The following is an 18,380-nucleotide window of genomic DNA, read 5'->3' on the forward strand; positions in this document are numbered from 1 at the left end:
ATGCCATTTATTTGAGAAATATTCCACTTGGTGCTGAAGGGTTCCTCTGCTTCATTATACCAGATGGGCCTTGTCTGAAAAACAAAACAAAAAAACAAACAAAATATGTATCCATAGCTTGTATTATTAACCATTAGGGGCGACATGGTTTCAATTTGAGGAACATTTTTCAAGTTCATGGACGGGGCGGCAGGGTAGCCTAGTGGTTAGAGCATTGGACTAGTAACTGAAAGGTTGCAAGATTGAATCCCCGAGTTGACAAGCTAAACATCTTTCATTTCGCCCCTGAACAAGGCAGTTAACCCACTGTTCCTAAGCCGTCATTGAAAATAAGAATTTGATCTTAATTAACTGACTTGCCTAGTTAAATAAAGGTTTAGAAAAAAGGACAAAAGAAAACCTGTAATAACATCCATAAATCCTATTTCTGTTTGGTCAGGAGACACTAAGATCACTATCTATGGACACACTCAGCAGTCACTGGCTATGGCGTTGGTAATGCTTACGGCTTTCTTCGAAGTGTTTTCGCTCCGGGTATTTGGTGATATGTCCTGCAGCTGTCCAAGCAGACCGTTGCTCCGGAGTCACTGCCTGGAGCGACTTGAAGTCGCAGGTGTTTTGCAAATGACAGTCAAAATGTCTCTTCTCTGCTCTTTCCCAAAACTTACTGTCAATCTCTACTCGACACCACGTTTCTCGTAGCATGTTTAATTCGAACAGGGCACCCTCTTTATATTTTGACATGTTTGATAGGCTTTACAACACCACAATAGCAAGCAGCAGCCAAATGACGTGGGCGTAATGAGCGCGTTGTTGTCTTTAGCCGCGCCGCGGTTTCCATGGATCTGGAAACCTGAGAATTTCGCGCAACAATGCAAACTGTGACTACGTGGAAGTGTAGTGATGTAGGCCTACGTGTGCCAGTGCATCTTGAAACGTATTTAATCGTTGTAAATCTGAGGACGAATTGAAGATCCGCATTTTCAAAAACATAATGAATAAAAGTGTAAATTCACCTCCCATCTACAAATGTAAGGTCTACAATTAGCAGAGAACATTGATTTGTTAGGTCTATGTCATTGAGGTGGATGATTTTATTACACATTTTATGCATAGATTGTCTCAATCGTTAGTTTTTTCAGTGCGAGTATCCTACTGTACAGTATATGCTAGGCAGGTATATTAGGTTAACCTAAGATTAGGATTAGGGAGAGATAATGAGACCATGTGTCACTAATGAACACATACACCTTTGAACAACCTCAATTATATTAAGGAAATTATCCAGTTTATTTGAATGCATAAAGAGGCCGGTGAGCACTTCTTCCAATCACATGTCCCGGACTGGGTGGGGATAATAACCGCCATAGCCTTCCAAATCAGGTATTTTGATTGGTCGGAGTCATCATACGAAGGCCTCTATATTTGAGTTGTCTGATGTAAATGCGCCCTGCCTTACAGTACTCTCCACTCCCATGCACTGAACAAAAGCGGCACGGGCATACTAGGCTACAGCAGGACTATGCGAAAGAAGGCGTTTATGAGAGCGAATACAGATAGATAGCCTACAATATTTTAGAATGACTTATTCATAAAACGGTGTGAATAGTTGTATTATCTACTAACTGAATGTTGGATCTGCCCTATTTTGTGTAAACGTGCTTCCTGACTTTAGGGTATAGGCTATAGCGATAGGCGACGTTGGCGCAGCATCATGGTGTCTGGCGAGTTGGTACAGGAGCATCTGCGACGTGACAACGCACCTGACGAAATAGACATCTCATGCAAGCGCTCAGTGCATAACGGGGCAGTCCCAATAGGGGACCAGTACACCGATCTAACGAATGGATCGGCACATCTGACAGAACTGGACTCGAAGGCTTTGGAACAAGAGATCCTTCCAGATGAGAAGCAGGCTATGCTTCCTGGAGAGGAAACATGTATCGAAACGAAACTCTATTGGAGAAGATTCTCCGTTTTAGCTGTTTTCAGCTTTTACTCCCTCGTCAACGCATTTCAATGGATCCAGTACAGCATCATCACCAACATTTTTACCCACTTCTACAATGTATCCAGCGACAAGATCGACTGGCTGTCAATTGTATACATGGTCGCGTATGTGCCTTTGATCTTCCCGGCAACATGGTTACTGGATAAAAAAGGACTGAAACTGACAGCCCTTATGGGCGCGGGTTTGAACTGCGTCGGTGCGTGGGTGAAATGCGCCAGCGTCCGGCCAGATCTGTTCGGTGTGACAATGACCGGACAGATAATATGTTCTATAGCCCAAGTCTTCATCCTCGGGCTGCCCTCTAAGATTGCATCAGTGTGGTTTGGCCCGAAGGAGGTGTCTACTGCATGTGCCACTGCCGTGCTGGGTAACCAGGTGCGTGTGTGTTGAGTCATGATATGGGTGGCATCTATTGAATCCTTTAGCCTAATCATATTGTAAACTGTAGGCCCTGCATGCTTATGATGTACATGTTTATGCTGCTGTGTAAAAATAACCATTTATTTCTGTATTTTGATGGAATATGTGACATTGATGCATTTGCCTGATCCCCTTCTAGCTGGGCACTGCCATTGGCTTCCTGCTTCCACCTGTCCTGGTCCCCAACACTGTGGAAGACCTAGAGCTGATGGGACACAACATCAGCGTTATGTTTTATTGGACAGCTGTAGTCTCCACTGCTCTCTTCATCTTGACTGTAATTGGTAAGTAAGTTGACACCCAGCCTCATCATGCCATCTGGAATAGTGTTGTGCAGAAATGGATCCGATGGATAGCACATCATTTAGTCCAGGGCTCTCCAACCCTGTTCCTGGAGAGCTACCGTCCTGTGGGTTTTCATTCCAAATAATTAGCTGGTTGATAAGCTAGTTACAGCTGGGGTTGGAGCAAAAATCTACAGGAGGGTAGCTCTCCAGGAACAGGGTTGGAGAGCCCTGATTTAGTCACTGTAGAAACTAACTCCGTAGGTCCAGATGACTGCATTTACAATGCCTTCAGAGAGTATTCATACCCCTTGACTTATTCCACGTCTCTGATGATTCGTTGAAAAGCGGCGAGACAAAAGTACAAAGGTCTTTTATAGCCAAGATCCACCCCCTAGTCGACATATCAAACCACAGATGTTTTAAATGGGTCACAGGGTGAGCCAGATAGAATTTGCTATAAATTAGCATTCATCTTGGTCCCTCAGACGAGGTTCCAATCTCGTTCCTGGTACTTCATAGCACAAAAACACCAACTCATCCAATGGCATAAATCAATTGTCAACTCCATATACTTCCATCTCAAGTAAAACCCCTTCTTGACCCCACTCCTGGGCAAGCTCACTGAGGGGAGTGAGCCTCTAGAGTCATACACTAACCCAGGATAAGTGCAATATCAGAGGTGACATACAATGGTTCCAGACACTACCACACACATCCCCCAATGCCAAACGAGGGAGTGACTGGTGCACAGACATTGTGGAGACAAGTAATTTGTTCCCCATTAATCACACCATCCCTTCACATGGTTTAATAATAGGTAAAGACACATTCACATATGAAGACAATGTTCCCTCCTGTCCTCCTCCATTTCTGATATTCTGCATAGCACCAAGGACATGTAAAAGACAAGCCTGACCTCTCCCCTCTCTGGGCCCCAGGTGACTGAGCCCCAGCTGAGGGAAGAAATGCAACTGCCAACACCAGAGTCCGAAGGGATACATTCTAACAACAAGTATATCACATCAGTATATTATGCAGATAAGACATCTTAATTATCTATGTTACACAACTAATTCTGATTCTTCCGCCACACAACCTATTGCTCGATCTCCCGGACGACGTTACTAGCCTTTTCCCTGCCTGTACTGTTGCCTTTTTGGACCCCCTGTGTTTGACCTTCTGCCTACCCCTGGACCCAGCCACCTGCCTCCTCCTGTGGTCCTTTTATTCATTTCTAAAATGTTCTACATACAAAATTACACTTTCACATTATGGGGTATTGTGTGTAGAACAGTGACACAAAAATATAAATGTAATCCATTTAAATTCAGACTGTAACACAACAAAATGTGGAAAAATTCAAGGGGTGTGAATACTTTCTGAAGGCACTGTAGATGTTCTATAGGCTACACATTCCATACAACTATGCAAATATACCACAGTAAATCTAACCCAGTATCACAGATTATTGTGAAATAGACACAAATTACTTATTGGACATTTTTGACAGGCACAAGAAAATGTGTAATTTTCTGTGTGCAGTACAACATGTTGTAACCAGTGAATTTCAATCACAGATAAAGACAGTAGGTTACTTAAGACAGAAATGATAGGAAGGAGGTTGGTCATTGAGGATGGGTGGGCATATAATGCGAACGTCTAGCAACGTCTAGCCGAGCTATAACGTTAGCCGTCTAGTTAACGTTAGCCACCTAGCTAGCCTAGCTAAAGTTAGCCACAATAAATTGGAATTGGTTTAATGTACACGAATGCATTATGAAAAAAGAAATACACACAAAATGCACTGTGAAGAAAATTGTGTAATACACACAAAGTGTGACTGTCACGAATTTCGAGTAAGTAATTTGTGTTTATTTCACAATAAGCTGTGATAGTGTTTTGCAAAATCAGGAATGAGTCATTGCAGTCATAAGCTACTGAGTGCATTTGAAGCAAGAAACAAACAGTTCGCCATTATGTTGTAAAGCTGTAAATACAGCGTGTTAGTGTTGACTATGTCTTTTCTCTCCTAGTCATGAAAGACAGACCCTCACTACCTCCCAGCCAAGCTCAGGCAGTCCTACCTGACTGTGCTCCTGAAGACTACTCCTACAGACAGTCCATAATAAACCTGTTCAAGAACAAACCTTTCATCCTACTGCTCATCAGTTATGGTGAGACACCAGACTCATCATAATCTTACCTTATTTAGCTCCTTATGTTGTTACTACACTTACTATAACCATGTTATTACCACTGTAACATAAAGCTACCTTAAAGTGATGGTGGAACACCTGACTAATTGCCAGGTCGGTGCTTTAGCAAACTCATCAGATGGGGTTGTTGTCATGCCAAACGTGTTTTTACATGACAAGTAAAGTTAGAGGAGTTGGCCGAAGCACATACAGATCTGGGGCCCGGCCAGTTATCCTGAGTGCGGACCAAAGTCTCTTGTTATTGCATTCTGTTCATTCACTGATTGTTTGCTGGGGGATATTTGTTCCATTATGAGATCCATCTGTCTTTAACCCCATACAAGGCAGATGAGATCTGTCCTTTAACCCCATGCACCCCAAGGCAGACTGACTGCCCAGTGCTCAGTCCAGTTACATATGTTTCTTGGATTTGACCTCCAGAGAGTTTCTTTTGTTGGTGTTCAGCAATTTTCCTGGTTTTATGTGTACTACATACATTCTTGGAATTGATATCACTATGTTGGGATGAAACATTGAAGGAAATCAATCCCCCCCCCATTTTCTTTTAGGTATCATGACTGGTTCTTTCTACTCTGTGTCAACACTTCTCAATCAGATGATTATGGCTTGTTACAAGGTAAGTGGAGTGCAAAAGATACATGTTTCAATGACTGAAAATTAAGATGATTTGCTAAGTTGATTTACTACATGCATAGCTAGATCAAACACAAGCTCTTGAACAGGACAGTAGTAAAGACTTAAGGGAAAAGGCTTTCTCTATAAACAGATGGAGTTAAATGAGAGCGGAAACCATGACAGGGCATGAATCCATTGTCTCCTGCTTTGAAGTTCATTATCCGCTTTTTACGCATGCCTGCTACCCATGGAGGAGAGAGTCAATCAGGGTTGGCTAAAAGACTGAAAGACAAGCAACTTTCTGTGAACTCTAGTAGCAGCCTTCTCTCACTTTAACATGTCAGATGACATAAACATCCCTTTCCCACCAGACTTTCCATAAATCCCGGAACTGTACCCCCTAAACCGATTCACCGTGTACAGTACAAGTCAAAAGTTTGGACACACCTACCCATTCTAGGGTTTTTCTTTATTTTGACTATTTTTTACATTGTAGAATAATAGTGGAGACATCAAAACTATGAAATAACAAAAAAGGTTTCAACAAATCTAAATATATATTATATTTGAGATTCTTCAAAGTAGCCACCCTTTGCCTTGATGACATCTTTACACACACTTGGCATTCTCTCAACCAGTTTCATTAGGTAGTTACCTGGAATGCATTTCAATTAACAGGTGTGCCATGTTAAAAGTACATTTGTGGAATTTATTTCCTTCTAAATGCGTTTGAGCCAATCAGGTGTGTTGTGACAAGGTATGGGTGGTATACAGAAGATAGACGTATTTGTTAAAAGACCATGTCCATATTATGGCAAGAACAGCTCAAATAAGCAAAGAGAAACACAAGTCCATCATTACTTTAAGACATGAGGTCAATCTGGAAAATTACAAGAACTTTTAAAGTTTCTTCAAGTGCAGTCGCAAAAAGAAATGAAGAGTTATGATGAAACTGTCTCTCATGAGGACTGCCACATGAAAGGAGGATCCAGAGTTACCTCTGCTGCAGAGGATATCTTCATTAGAGTTACTTGCCTCAGAAAATTGCAGCCCAAATAAATACTTCACAGAGTTTAAGTAACAGACACATCTCGACATCAACTGTTCAGAGGAGACTGCATGAATCAGGCCTTCATGGTCGAAATTGCTGCAAAGAAATCACTACTGAAAGACACCATTAAGAAAAAGAGACTTGCTTGGGCCAAGAAACATTAGACCGGTGGAAATCTATCCTTTGGTCTGATGAGACCGAATGTAAGATTTTTGGTTCCAACCACTGTGTCTTTATGAGATTCAGAGTAGGTGAACAGATGATCTTTGCATGTGGGGTTCCCACTAAGAAGCATGAAGGAGGAGGTGTGATGGTGTGGGGGTGCTTTGCTGGTGACACAGTGATTTATTTAGAATTGTAGGCATACTTAAACAGCATGCCTACCACAGCATTCTGCAGCGATACACCATCCCATCTGGTTTGCAGTTAGTGGGACTATCATTTGTTTTTCAACAGGACAATGACCCAACACACATCCAGGCTGTGTAAGGGCTATTTGACCAAGAAGGAGAGTGATGGAGTGCTGCATGAGATGCCCTGGCTTCCACAATCACCCGACCTCAGCGGTTTGGGATGAGTTGGAGTGAAGGAAAAGCAGCCAACAAGTCGGCATATGTGGGAACTCCTTCAAGACTGTTGGAAAAGCATTCAAGGTGAAGTTGGTTGAGAGAATTCCAAGAGTGTGCAAAGCTGTAATCAAAGCAAAGGGTGGCTACTCTGTATACCACCCCTACCTTGTCACAACACAACTGATTGGCTCAAATGAATTAAGAAGGAAAGAAATTCCACAAATGTACTTTTAACAAGGCACACCTGTTAATTGAAATGCATTCTAGGTGACTACCTCATGAAGCTGGTTGAGGGAATGCCAAGAGTGTGCAAAGCTGTCATCAAGGAAAAGGGTGGCTACTTTGAAGAATCTCAAATATAGATTATATTTTGATTTGTTCAACACTTTTTTTGGTTACTGCATGATTCCATATGTGTTCATAGTTTTGATGTCTTCACTATTATTCTACAAAGTAGAAAAATAGTTTTAAAAAATAAAGAAAACCCTTGAATGGTACGTACCATTCCTACATGCATCATACATGCATCCAGACCATATTGTGTCCTCATGAGCCTCAAGTTTTAACTAAATCCTCTTAGCCATGGGTCTTCATGTGAATATGATAGTGTGGCACATGTGTAACGGATGTGAAACGGCTAGCTTAGTTAGCGGTGTGCGCTAAATAGCGTTTCAATCGGTTACGTCACTTGCTCTGAGACCTTGAAGTAGTAGTTCCCCTTGCTCTGCAAGGGCCGCGGCCTTTGTGGAGCGATGGGTAACGATGCTTCGTGGGTGACTGTTGTTGATGTGTGCAGAAGGTCCCTGGTTCGCGCCTGGGTATGGGCGAGGGGACGGTTTAAAATTATACTGTTACACATGTCCCTTGAAAAGCCTGCTTTACCCTACACTAACATTAAACTCCTCACCCCAGAACCAGGAACTGAATGCAGGCAGGATTGGTCTCACCCTTGTGGTGGCTGGAATGGTGGGCTCCATCATCTGTGGACTGTGGCTGGATCACACCAAAACCTACAAGTAGGTACTGTCCCCAAGCACAACTGCCAATGACATGAATCAATACATCATTTGTTGACACAGTCATGAATCTATGTTGCACATGATGCAATCTTGAGCTACAAAAGGCAGTTACGGTGTATGTCTATTTAAATTAGTATAGTTATTTCTGGAAACTTTGTGCACTGTGGTAGCAGTTTTGCAGACATATTCTGCTGTTACTAGAAAGGGAAGTTCTGTAAAAACACAAACTCTGACGTTTATGAGTTTTAACTCACCCTTTAGATATGCAGCCTACGGGACATTCCAAGAATTATGTCCTGCCAGTTCAGACCATAATAACGCAGGTTTGTAGTAAATAGCTCTTAATGCATTGCCTCTTTAGTTGTGAAACTCTCAGTATTGAATGTATCCACTTGTATTTACATAAATGTTCTGTCCTGTGATTGTTCTTCAGAATGACCACTTTGATGGTCTACATCCTGTCCTTCATTGGTATGCTGGTGTTCACCTTCACTCTGGACCTCAACAATATCTACCTGGTGTTCTTCACTGCCGGCGTGCTGGGGTACGGCTGGAGATAACCCCTCTGTTGGAACTAGATTTTTAAAAAGACTGTCTAGCATCATCATTGAGAGACGCTTCTCATTTATGTAACTGACATATTTATAACCGGAAAGCATCCTGTAGCCACAAAGGAAATGGTTTCCTATCAGATTGTAAAGAATTTATTGAAATGATAATTATGAAGTAAAATAGTTCTGATAGCCCATTGTGTCTACATGACAAGGTAGTGAACAGTAGGGTGTCATTCAGGACATTTCAAATGCAAGCCTCTTATTTTATTTTCCATGCCATGTTTTAATGACCTTTCGGACATCAGCTTCTCGTTCTCTTGAATGCTCTGATGGTAAACAGTCACTCATGCAATGTCTCTATTATTTATGTATTGTTCAGGGGTGGACTGGAACCAGAAATCTGCCTTGGCATTTCTAACACACCCGTCCATTTTATTCCTTCAGGCCCCCATTATTAGCCAGATAATGATACTTTTGTGCAAAAATAATGTAAGCTGGACAGGCCCACTTGGCTAAAAATGGACCAGACCATCTGGCATTTTCCTGAAGTACCATATGGCCAGAACGGGCCTGGTTATGTTCAAAAATGATAAACGTCAAGGGCATCAAGATAAAGCAGTGTGTTTTCCCTGAGGGCAGGCATGGCTCACTGATATGATGTTGTTGTTCTGTAGGTTCTTCATGACTGGTTACCTGCCGCTTGGCTTTGAATTTGGGGTTGAAATTACGTATCCTGAATCGGAAGGGACATCTTCTGGTCTTCTTAATGCATTTGCACAGGTAAGCGTCAGACACATGATCATCTAAACAATCATGAATATTTTTATTGTTCGTGGAACCATGCTCGACTGCCTCCAGTGATATTTTCAGGCAAATACTATTGGGTTTTCCCGTGCACCACAGCATGTGTCCTCCCCTCAACAGTGTATTATGTAATATTTGCCTACCCCCACAAAGTCTGCATAGTACATTTACTTTCTATTCTAGCTCTTCATAAAATGATTTAGCTTCTTTGCCAAGTGGGCGTCTGAGAAGTTTTTTGTTTGGTGATCTGTTTTCTTAGTCACTATAAATTTGTATATACGCTCTTCGGCTGTTCACATAGAAAAACCCTTTTAACAACCCTTTTTGGTTCCAGGTAGAACTCTTTTGGGTTTCGTGTAGAACCTTTTCCACAGAAGGTTCTACATGTAACCCAAAATAGTTGTACTTGGGACCAAAAATGGTTCTCCTATTGGGACAGCTGAAGAATCATTTTGGAACTTTTTTTTCTAAGAGTGTACCCTTGAGGCACTACAGGTGTATAGTGTGTTGCTCACCTCCTATGTCTCCTTCCTCCCTCAGATCTTTGGGATTATTTTCACATTGATCCAGGGAAGACTAACAACAGACTACAACCCCCTGGCTGGGAACCTGTTCCTCTGTGTCTGGATCTTCCTGGGCATCTTTCTCACAGGTTGGTTTGCTCTCTGATCTGTTCTGATCTGTTCTGTGGAGTGTGGGGGTCTTCCATATGATCCACTTTCTGCTATGAAAACTGATACAGGCTGATAAAATACAATGCAATACTATGTAGGCTACACCACAATGTTGTATGTTATCTTTTTTGATGAGGCTCTCTTAATTACTTTCACTTGTTTATTTCAGCCTTAATAAAATCAGAACTGAAAAGAAACAACGTCAATATGGGCATGAACCACAGAAATCTTCAAGCAGTAAGTCCCATTCTGTCCATTTACCTCAGAGAGATTTTCTATTTTCCTTGTATCTCATGAGATCCCTAACATCAAGGGCCGGGCAAACCTCAAAAGACAGAAAAGTCCTGCTGTGTCTCAGCCACTGACCTCTCTGCTGGGATCATCTAATGTGAATGTTTATCATGTCGAGAGCTGCGTGCTGAGCAAAGCAAATGAATCCTTTAATACATTTGTTTTCCATGGATTTTTTGGAATAGTCTTCAGGCAGTCACTAGACAAAAGATGTATAGAAGATGTATAGTAGTAGTCATGTTGCATATCTATTGAAAAGATGTATAGTTTTATAGTTCCCAGGAGCATTGCTGACGTCAGTATAGGGCATCTGAAAAGTTGTGCTGTAGGATGTTGTTATGGGATACTAGAATACCATTTGGCACTGTGATTATGTACCCCACTATGTTGGTTTAATATACAGCTATTGGCTTATAACATTGTTACAACTAGTTACTTCAGTGATGAGAAGACTCTTTGTCTCATGAAAGGAGAATAGAATACTTTAATTAAAGATATATTTCTCTCTGCTGTCTTAGGTCCCTACCGAGTGCCCTTCAGACAAGCCAACCAATGGCGTCAAGATGGAAACTTCAGTCAGCTTTTCCCACGAGACCTCACTTTAATCCAAAAAGGACAGGGGGGTCAGGTCACTCAACACTACTGAACATTTCAGAGGCCTACAACACATTCAACAACATTTCCTGAGGTTACTTGAAATCTCCTTTTCTTTGGATTGTAAACTGTAATGTGTTATAATGTTTGTACTGTAGTGGTTTTAGCCAAGCCATGATTTGTTTATACATAGGTAAACTATAAGCACCTAAATACACCTTTTAACTTCCAATAGTCCTCTCCTTCTTTTGCTTGATGAACCACTTCTGTCTCTACAATTGTCATCATCGCTGGTTCATAAAGTGCTGCTTATTTAAACTTATTTCTAGGCATTATACAAAACCAAAAGGGAAATATAATGTAGGATCTCTGACCTGCCTTAGCCTGTGAGGAAGAACATTGTTGTCATTATGGTGATGTTATTATTGTGACGCTGCGTTATTTGAATTGCATGACAATGCAGTTTAACAGTGTCAGTTTTGTTCTCTACAATATGTCAGCCATTCATACAAATATGGACCAAATATGACGCACTAAGATGCACAATGCATATGACAAATGTGCAACATGCACAATCTACTTTTCAGTGTATCACTTACATGCATGCTTTTGAAAGTGTTCAAATGTTGACAACTTTGTTGAAAACAAGGCACAGATAACAGTTCTGCCGAGATATGTAGCTAATGGTATAGCAGCGCCACCCAGAGGGATTTTGTGGAAATACTAAGAAAGCTGTGTGGATGATGGAAGCACAAACAGGAGTGATAATGACTGCAGCGTTACAATAAAAATAGCTCCAAACCTTCACAGTGGATTATATAGCTCAAACTGTGGCTATAAAGACTATGCGCAGTAGGTTGTCTAGTGGTTAGAGTGTTGGGACGGTCACTCCCACCTTCAAATCCCCGAATTGACAAGGTAAAAATATGTTGCCTATTGTTCAATACAACATATGGCTTTTGACACACCACTGTCTAAAGTCTCGACAGCCTGATTTATAATTTCGCACAGTAATCCACAGTATAGTCAATGCCAACACTGTTACAATACAGCTGCTATAGAATGTGTCTGCTAGACAATCCTTTCAAGGTGCCCCAGATTGTACTGTAAAAAATGTGGTTTTAGTTTTGCCTTTGTAGTTTGTCTTTGGGCTTTTCTCGGTGGTAAGGAGTCGCATGTGTACTTGCTTATCTGCAGATAATGTACTGTGGCAATCAAAACATAAAACACAGAGTGTAAACAATACAAATAAAATGGTTTTTAGCTCAGCTACTATAGTCAGTGGACGTTGTAATTCTGTATATGTTTTATTAATTGTAGTCATGAGGTGTCACAGAAGACTTTTAGCTAATGACCTAGATATTGTAACAATAGTGCCCTCAAATACATTTTCATACGCATATAGTGTATTCTAATAATGGTTTTGTGACAGTATCCTAAGTGAATGAAATGCTAGCATTTAGGTTATCCCAATACTGGAAAACGTGTAGAGAAAGTTAGACCAATAGAGTTGGAATATGCGTTTGTCTAACATTGTCCAGAAGAGGGCATATTTGGCAAACTAACCTGTTACTGGAGTGCTTATTCTCATATTTCTAAATGAGTAACCTTGATATCCCACTTTTGCAATTTGATAAATACATTACATTTATTTGTCCTCTGCATTAATAATTTGGCCCTTGATACCTTGATAATCTTGGACAATATGTAAACATGTACATTGCTTGCTGAAACAAGCCAACATAATTTTTTTAATAGCCACTGACCATTTCACGTCAGACACCACTTGTTAAATTGAATCGGGTGAAGATGTTACATTGTTTACTGTTATAACAGTATAATTTTAAAAATATTGACCTAGACAATACCGGGCGTTGAGAAAAAAAAAATTGTTGCAAATTTCACTTGTTGACGCCCTCATCCGCAATCACCACCAATCACAGCAAGGGACTCCTTCCTTATTTGCTATGGCTACTTAAATCCGCTTCTCTTTGTTGGAACAGCCAATGAAATCATTCAGAACACGGCTGGCTGCCGGGGTTACGATAGGCAGAATAACATATTGAAATCATTAATCTCAAAATATTAACCATGTGATGGAGGATTAAATTACCAAAGAGGAGTTTTCATCATGAGGACGAAGCTTTCGAATAGACAGCCTACTCGATATTGGGGAAATATGTAGTAGACTACGAACGGAACGGAATGCATAGCAGAGGTCAGCTGTGGGAGTCAGTCGCCCCCGCAGTTTTCTGAGCAAAGGATGAAGTTACAGAGGGGGAAGCCAAACGGTGAATATTCCACTACGGGCAACTAGCAAACTACATTGGTATGAATGGTCCACACACAATGCGGTATTTTATTCGGCTATGCTTTGGGGTTTGAATTCATGCTAGCCTATATCCTTCAGACTTTTTAATGGCTAAAGATTATGTTTAGCTAAATATATGAAATGCATATTTTTTTCTGGTGCATTTCTACCTATAAAGCTTCACACGTGCCCCCCAAAATAATTTCGTTAATATGTGATTTCAGTATCCTTTATATGGATGTACGGGAGTGGATATTGGTACAGCAACATGTTTGTTAAAGCAAACCTGGGTTATTGACAAAGGCTAAGTAAATCATCACGGGCTGCCATCTGCCAGGACCCCCACTTTTGAATTGAACAATGACTGGACCCAACGCCACTAGCACTAGTTCACCTGCAGCTAAAATGGGGAGGCACCGATCCAAAAGCACCAGTGGCAGTACGTACTGCATCTCGAGCCCGGGTGCTGAATCTGCCTCCCTTAGCACCCCCAACAACGCTGGACGTTCATCGGGAGAAGAAGATGAGAAAGATGGGGGGGTGCTATTTTACGTGAACAGAACTGGTTTTCCCATTGACGGTGTCACTTGGGAGAGGATGTGGACTCATGTGGCCAAAGTACACCCTGAACGACAAGACATTAGCAAGATAAGGAATGCTGCATACCTTCCTAAAGTAAGTATAGCCTTAAAGCCAGACAAATAAGCAGTTATATTGATATACAATCCTGGGAAATTACCATGTTATAACCAACAGACATATGCTTCATATTGCAATTCAACAGACATAATTAGAAATTCGATCTATGCAAAAAATCCATCAACAACTGTTGACAGGACAATAGCAGGATGAGTTAAAGTTCCTCCTGAAAGTCTTCTCTTTCCTAATTATGCTGACGAGGAATGAAGAATGAATTTAAGGCATGCAGACTATTTCAGCCTGCCCCTGGCCTCCAACAGGACACTACATTGTCTCTGAGTAATTTCATCAGAGGCCAGATATAACTGGGACCGAAATGTCACCAAGCGGGGACCAGTGTTGAGAGCCTTTCTCTTGCTGTCATTGGTGGGAGTGGGACTGGGCTGTCATGCAGGTGAAAGAGGACCCAAAAGCGACTTAACAGAAACAGAGTTTATTTAAGTCCAAAACGGAATAACAGAAATCCTCTAGACTTGTAGAGGGGAAACAACTGGAGAAGCGGCCACAGACTGCAGGTCGCTTCGGGTAGGCGCAGGCCGTAGTCGACAGAGACACCTGCTCACACGCAGCATCTGATGAAGGCAAAAAACACGACAGGACAGGGCGATACACAATCACGGCAAAAACACGACAGGACAGGGCGAAACGCAATCACAGCATGGTGAATACAATACAAGGAACCGACGGGACAGGAACGGATCACAAAGGAATAAATAGGGACTCTAATCAGGGGAAAGGATCGGGAACAGGTGTGGGAAGACTAAATGATGATTAGGGGAATAGGAACAGCTGGGAGCAGGAACGGAACGATAGAGAGAAGAGAGAGCGAGAGAGTGAGAGAGGGAGGGGGAGAGAGAGGGATAGAAGGAGGGAAAGAACCAAATAAGACCAGCAGAGGGAAACGAATAGCATGGGGAGCACAGGGACAAGACATGATAATAAATGACAAACATGACAGTACCCCCACTCACCGAGCGCCTCCTGGCGCACTCGAGGAGGAATCCTTGCGGCAACGGAGGAAATCATCGATGAGTGAACGGTCCAGCACGTCCCGAGACGGAACCCAACTCCTCTCCTCAGGACCGTAACCCTCCCAATCCACTAGGTATTGGTGACCCCGTCCCCGAGAACGCATGTCCATGATCTTATGTACCTTGTAAATAGGTGCGCTCTCGACAAGGACGGGAGGAGGGGGGAAGACGAACGGGGGTGCGAAGAAAGGGCTTAACACAGGAGACATGGAAGACAGGATGGACGCGACGAAGATGTCGCGGAAGAAGCAGTCGCACAGCGACAGGATTGACGACCTGGGAGACACGGAACGGACCAATGAACCGCGGAGTCAACTTACGAGAAGCTGTCGTAAGAGGAAGGTTGCGAGTGGAAAGCCACACTCTCTGGCCGCAACAATACCTTGGACTCTTAATCCTGCGTTTATTGGCGGCTCTCACCGTCTGTGCCCTGTAACGGCAAAGTGCAGACCTCACCCTCCTCCAGGTGCGCTCACAACGTTGGACAAACGCTTGAGCGGAGGGAACGCTGGACTCGGCAAGCTGGGATGAGAACAGAGGAGGCTGGTAACCCAGACTACTCTGAAACGGAGATAACCCGGTAGCAGACGAAGGAAGCGAATTGTGAGCGTATTCTGCCCAGGGGAGCTGTTCTGCCCAAGACGCAGGGTTTCTGAAAGAAAGGCTGCGTAGTATGCGACCAATCGTCTGATTGGCCCTCTCTGCTTGACCGTTAGACTGGGGATGAAACCCGGAAGAGAGACTGACGGACGCACCAATCAAACGACAGAACTCCCTCCAAAACTGTGACGTGAATTGCGGGCCTCTGTCTGAAACGGCGTCTAACGGGAGGCCATGAATTCTGAATACATTCTCAATAATGATTTGTGCCGTCTCCTTAGCGGAAGGAAGTTTAGCGAGGGAATGAAATGTGCCGCCTTAGAGAACCTATCGACAACCGTCAGAATCACAGTCTTCCCCGCAGACAAAGGCAGACCGGTAATGAAGTCTAAGGCAATGTGAGACCATGGTCGAGAAGGAATGGGGAGCGGTCTGAGACGACCGGCAGGAGGAGAGTTACCCGACTTAGTCTGCGCGCAGTCCGAACAAGCAGCCACGAAACGGCGCGTGTCACGCTCCTGAGTCGGCCACCAAAAGCGCTGGCGAATAGACGCAAGAGTGCCTCGAACACCGGGATGACCAGCTAACTTGGCAGAGTGAGCCCACTGAAGAACAGCCAGACGAGTGGAAACAGGAACGAAAAGGAGGTTACTAGGACAAGCGCGCGGCGACGCAGTGTGCGTGAGTGCTTGCTTAACCTGTCTTTCAATTCCCCAGACTGTTAACCCGACAACACGCCCATAAGGAAGAATCCCCTCGGGATCAGTAGAAGCCACAGAAGAACTAAACAGACGGGATAAGGCATCAGGCTTGGTGTTCTTGCTACCCGGACGGTAAGAAATCACAAACTCGAAACGAGCGAAAAACAACGCCCAACGAGCTTGACGGGCATTAAGTCGTTTGGCAGAACGGATGTACTCAAGGTTCTTATGGTCTGTCCAAACGACAAAAGGAACGGTCGCCCCCTCCAACCACTGTCGCCATTCGCCTAGGGCTAAGCGGATGGCGAGCAGTTCACGGTTACCCACATCATAGTTGCGCTCAGATGGCGACAGGCGATGAGAAAAATAAGCGCAAGGATGAACCTTATCGTCAGACTGGAAGCGCTGGGATAGAATGGCTCCCACGCCTACCTCTGAAGCGTCAACCTCGACAATGAATTGTCTAGTGACGTCAGGAGTAACGAGGATAGGAGCGGACGTAAAACGTTCTTTAAGAAGATCAAAAGCTCCCTGGGCGGAACCGGACCACTTAAAACACGTCTTGACAGAAGTAAGAGCTGTGAGAGGGGCAGCAACTTGACCGAAATTACGAATGAAACGCCGATAGAAATTAGCGAAACCTAAAAAGCGCTGCAACTCGACACGTGACCTTGGAACGGGCCAATCACTGACAGCTTGGACCTTAGCGGAATCCATCTGAATGCCTTCAGCGGAAATAACGGAACCGAGAAAAGTAACGGAGGAGACATGAAAAGAGCACTTCTCAGCCTTTACGTAGAGACAATTCTCTAAAAGGCGCTGTAGAACACGTCGAACGTGCTGAACATGAATCTCGAGTGACGGAGAAAAAATCAGGATATCGTCAAGATAGACAAAAACAAAAATGTTCAGCATGTCTCTCAGAACATCATTAACTAATGCCTGAAAAACAGCTGGCGCATTGGCGAGACCGAACGGCAGAACCCGGTACTCAAAATGCCCTAACGGAGTGTTAAACGCCGTTTTCCACTCGTCCCCCTCTCTGATGCGCACGAGATGGTAAGCGTTACGAAGGTCCAACTTAGTAAAGCACCTGGCTCCCTGCAGAATCTCGAAGGCTGATGACATAAGGGGAAGCGGATAACGATTCTTAACCGTTATGTCATTCAGCCCTCGATAATCCACGCAGGGGCGCAGAGTACCGTCCTTCTTCTTAACAAAAAGAACCCCGCCCCGGCCGGAGAAGAAGAAGGCACTATGGTACCGGCGTCAAGAGACACAGACAAATAATCCTCGAGAGCCTTACGTTCGGGAGCCGACAGAGAGTATAGTCTACCTCGAGGAGGAGTGGTCCCCGGAAGGAGATCAATACTACAATCATACGACCGGTGAGGAGGAAGGGAGTTGGCTCGGGACCGACTGAAGACCGTGCGCAGATCATGATATTCCTCCGGCACTCCTGTCAAATCGCCAGGTTCCTCCTGAGAAGTAGGAACAGAAGAAACGGGAGGGATGGCAGACATTAAACACTTCACATGACAAGAAACGTTCCAGGAAAGGATAGAATTACTAGACCAATTAATAGAAGGATTATGACATACTAGCCAGGGATGACCCAAAACAACAGGTGTAAACGGTGAACGGAAAATCAAAAAGAAATAGTCTCACTGTGGTTACCAGATACTGTGAGGGTTAAAGGTAGTGTCTCAAATCTGATACTGGGAAGATGACTACCATCTAAGGCGAACATGGGCGTAGGCTTATCTAACTCTCTGAAAGGAATGTCATGTTTCCGAACCCATGCTTCGTCCATGAAACAACCCTCAGCCCCAGAGTCTATCAAGGCACTACATGTAGCACCCGAACCGGTCCAGCGTAGGTGGACCGACAAAGTAGTACAGGACCTTGATGGAGAGACTTGAGTAGTTGCGCT

General features: G+C 43.4%; 2 protein-coding genes across 5 annotated transcripts in view; both read left to right on the forward strand.

The window, feature by feature from the left end:
• The first annotated feature begins 289 nt into the window (after positions 1 to 289).
• LOC123990776 (feline leukemia virus subgroup C receptor-related protein 1-like) lies at positions 290 to 12,374 on the forward strand. Its single transcript, XM_046291630.1, has 10 exons — positions 290 to 2,386; positions 2,571 to 2,715; positions 4,752 to 4,892; positions 5,483 to 5,550; positions 8,082 to 8,185; positions 8,622 to 8,732; positions 9,417 to 9,522; positions 10,087 to 10,198; positions 10,390 to 10,457; positions 11,030 to 12,374. The coding sequence occupies exons 1-10, from the start codon at positions 1,715 to 1,717 to the stop codon at positions 11,114 to 11,116; spliced, it is 1,614 nt and encodes a 537-aa protein (XP_046147586.1). The 5' UTR covers positions 290 to 1,714; the 3' UTR covers positions 11,117 to 12,374.
• Positions 12,375 to 13,110: 736 nt separating this feature from the next.
• vash2 (vasohibin 2) overlaps positions 13,111 to 18,380 on the forward strand; it is a 53,061-nt gene continuing 47,791 nt past the window's right edge. Inside the window, exons 1-2 of one of the 4 annotated variants that reach the window (XM_046291635.1) lie at positions 13,111 to 13,434; positions 13,641 to 14,091. In XM_046291635.1, coding sequence (XP_046147591.1) covers positions 13,777 to 14,091 — 315 coding nt within the window. In that variant the 5' untranslated portion in view covers positions 13,111 to 13,434; positions 13,641 to 13,776. Of the gene's footprint in view, positions 14,092 to 18,380 lie in introns of all 4 variants that reach the window. The other 3 variants (XM_046291636.1, XM_046291638.1, XM_046291637.1) reach the window with 3 other exon arrangements.

This window comes from Oncorhynchus gorbuscha, linkage group LG12, assembly GCF_021184085.1.
Source record: "Oncorhynchus gorbuscha isolate QuinsamMale2020 ecotype Even-year linkage group LG12, OgorEven_v1.0, whole genome shotgun sequence".
Classification (NCBI taxonomy): Eukaryota; Metazoa; Chordata; class Actinopteri; order Salmoniformes; family Salmonidae; genus Oncorhynchus; species Oncorhynchus gorbuscha.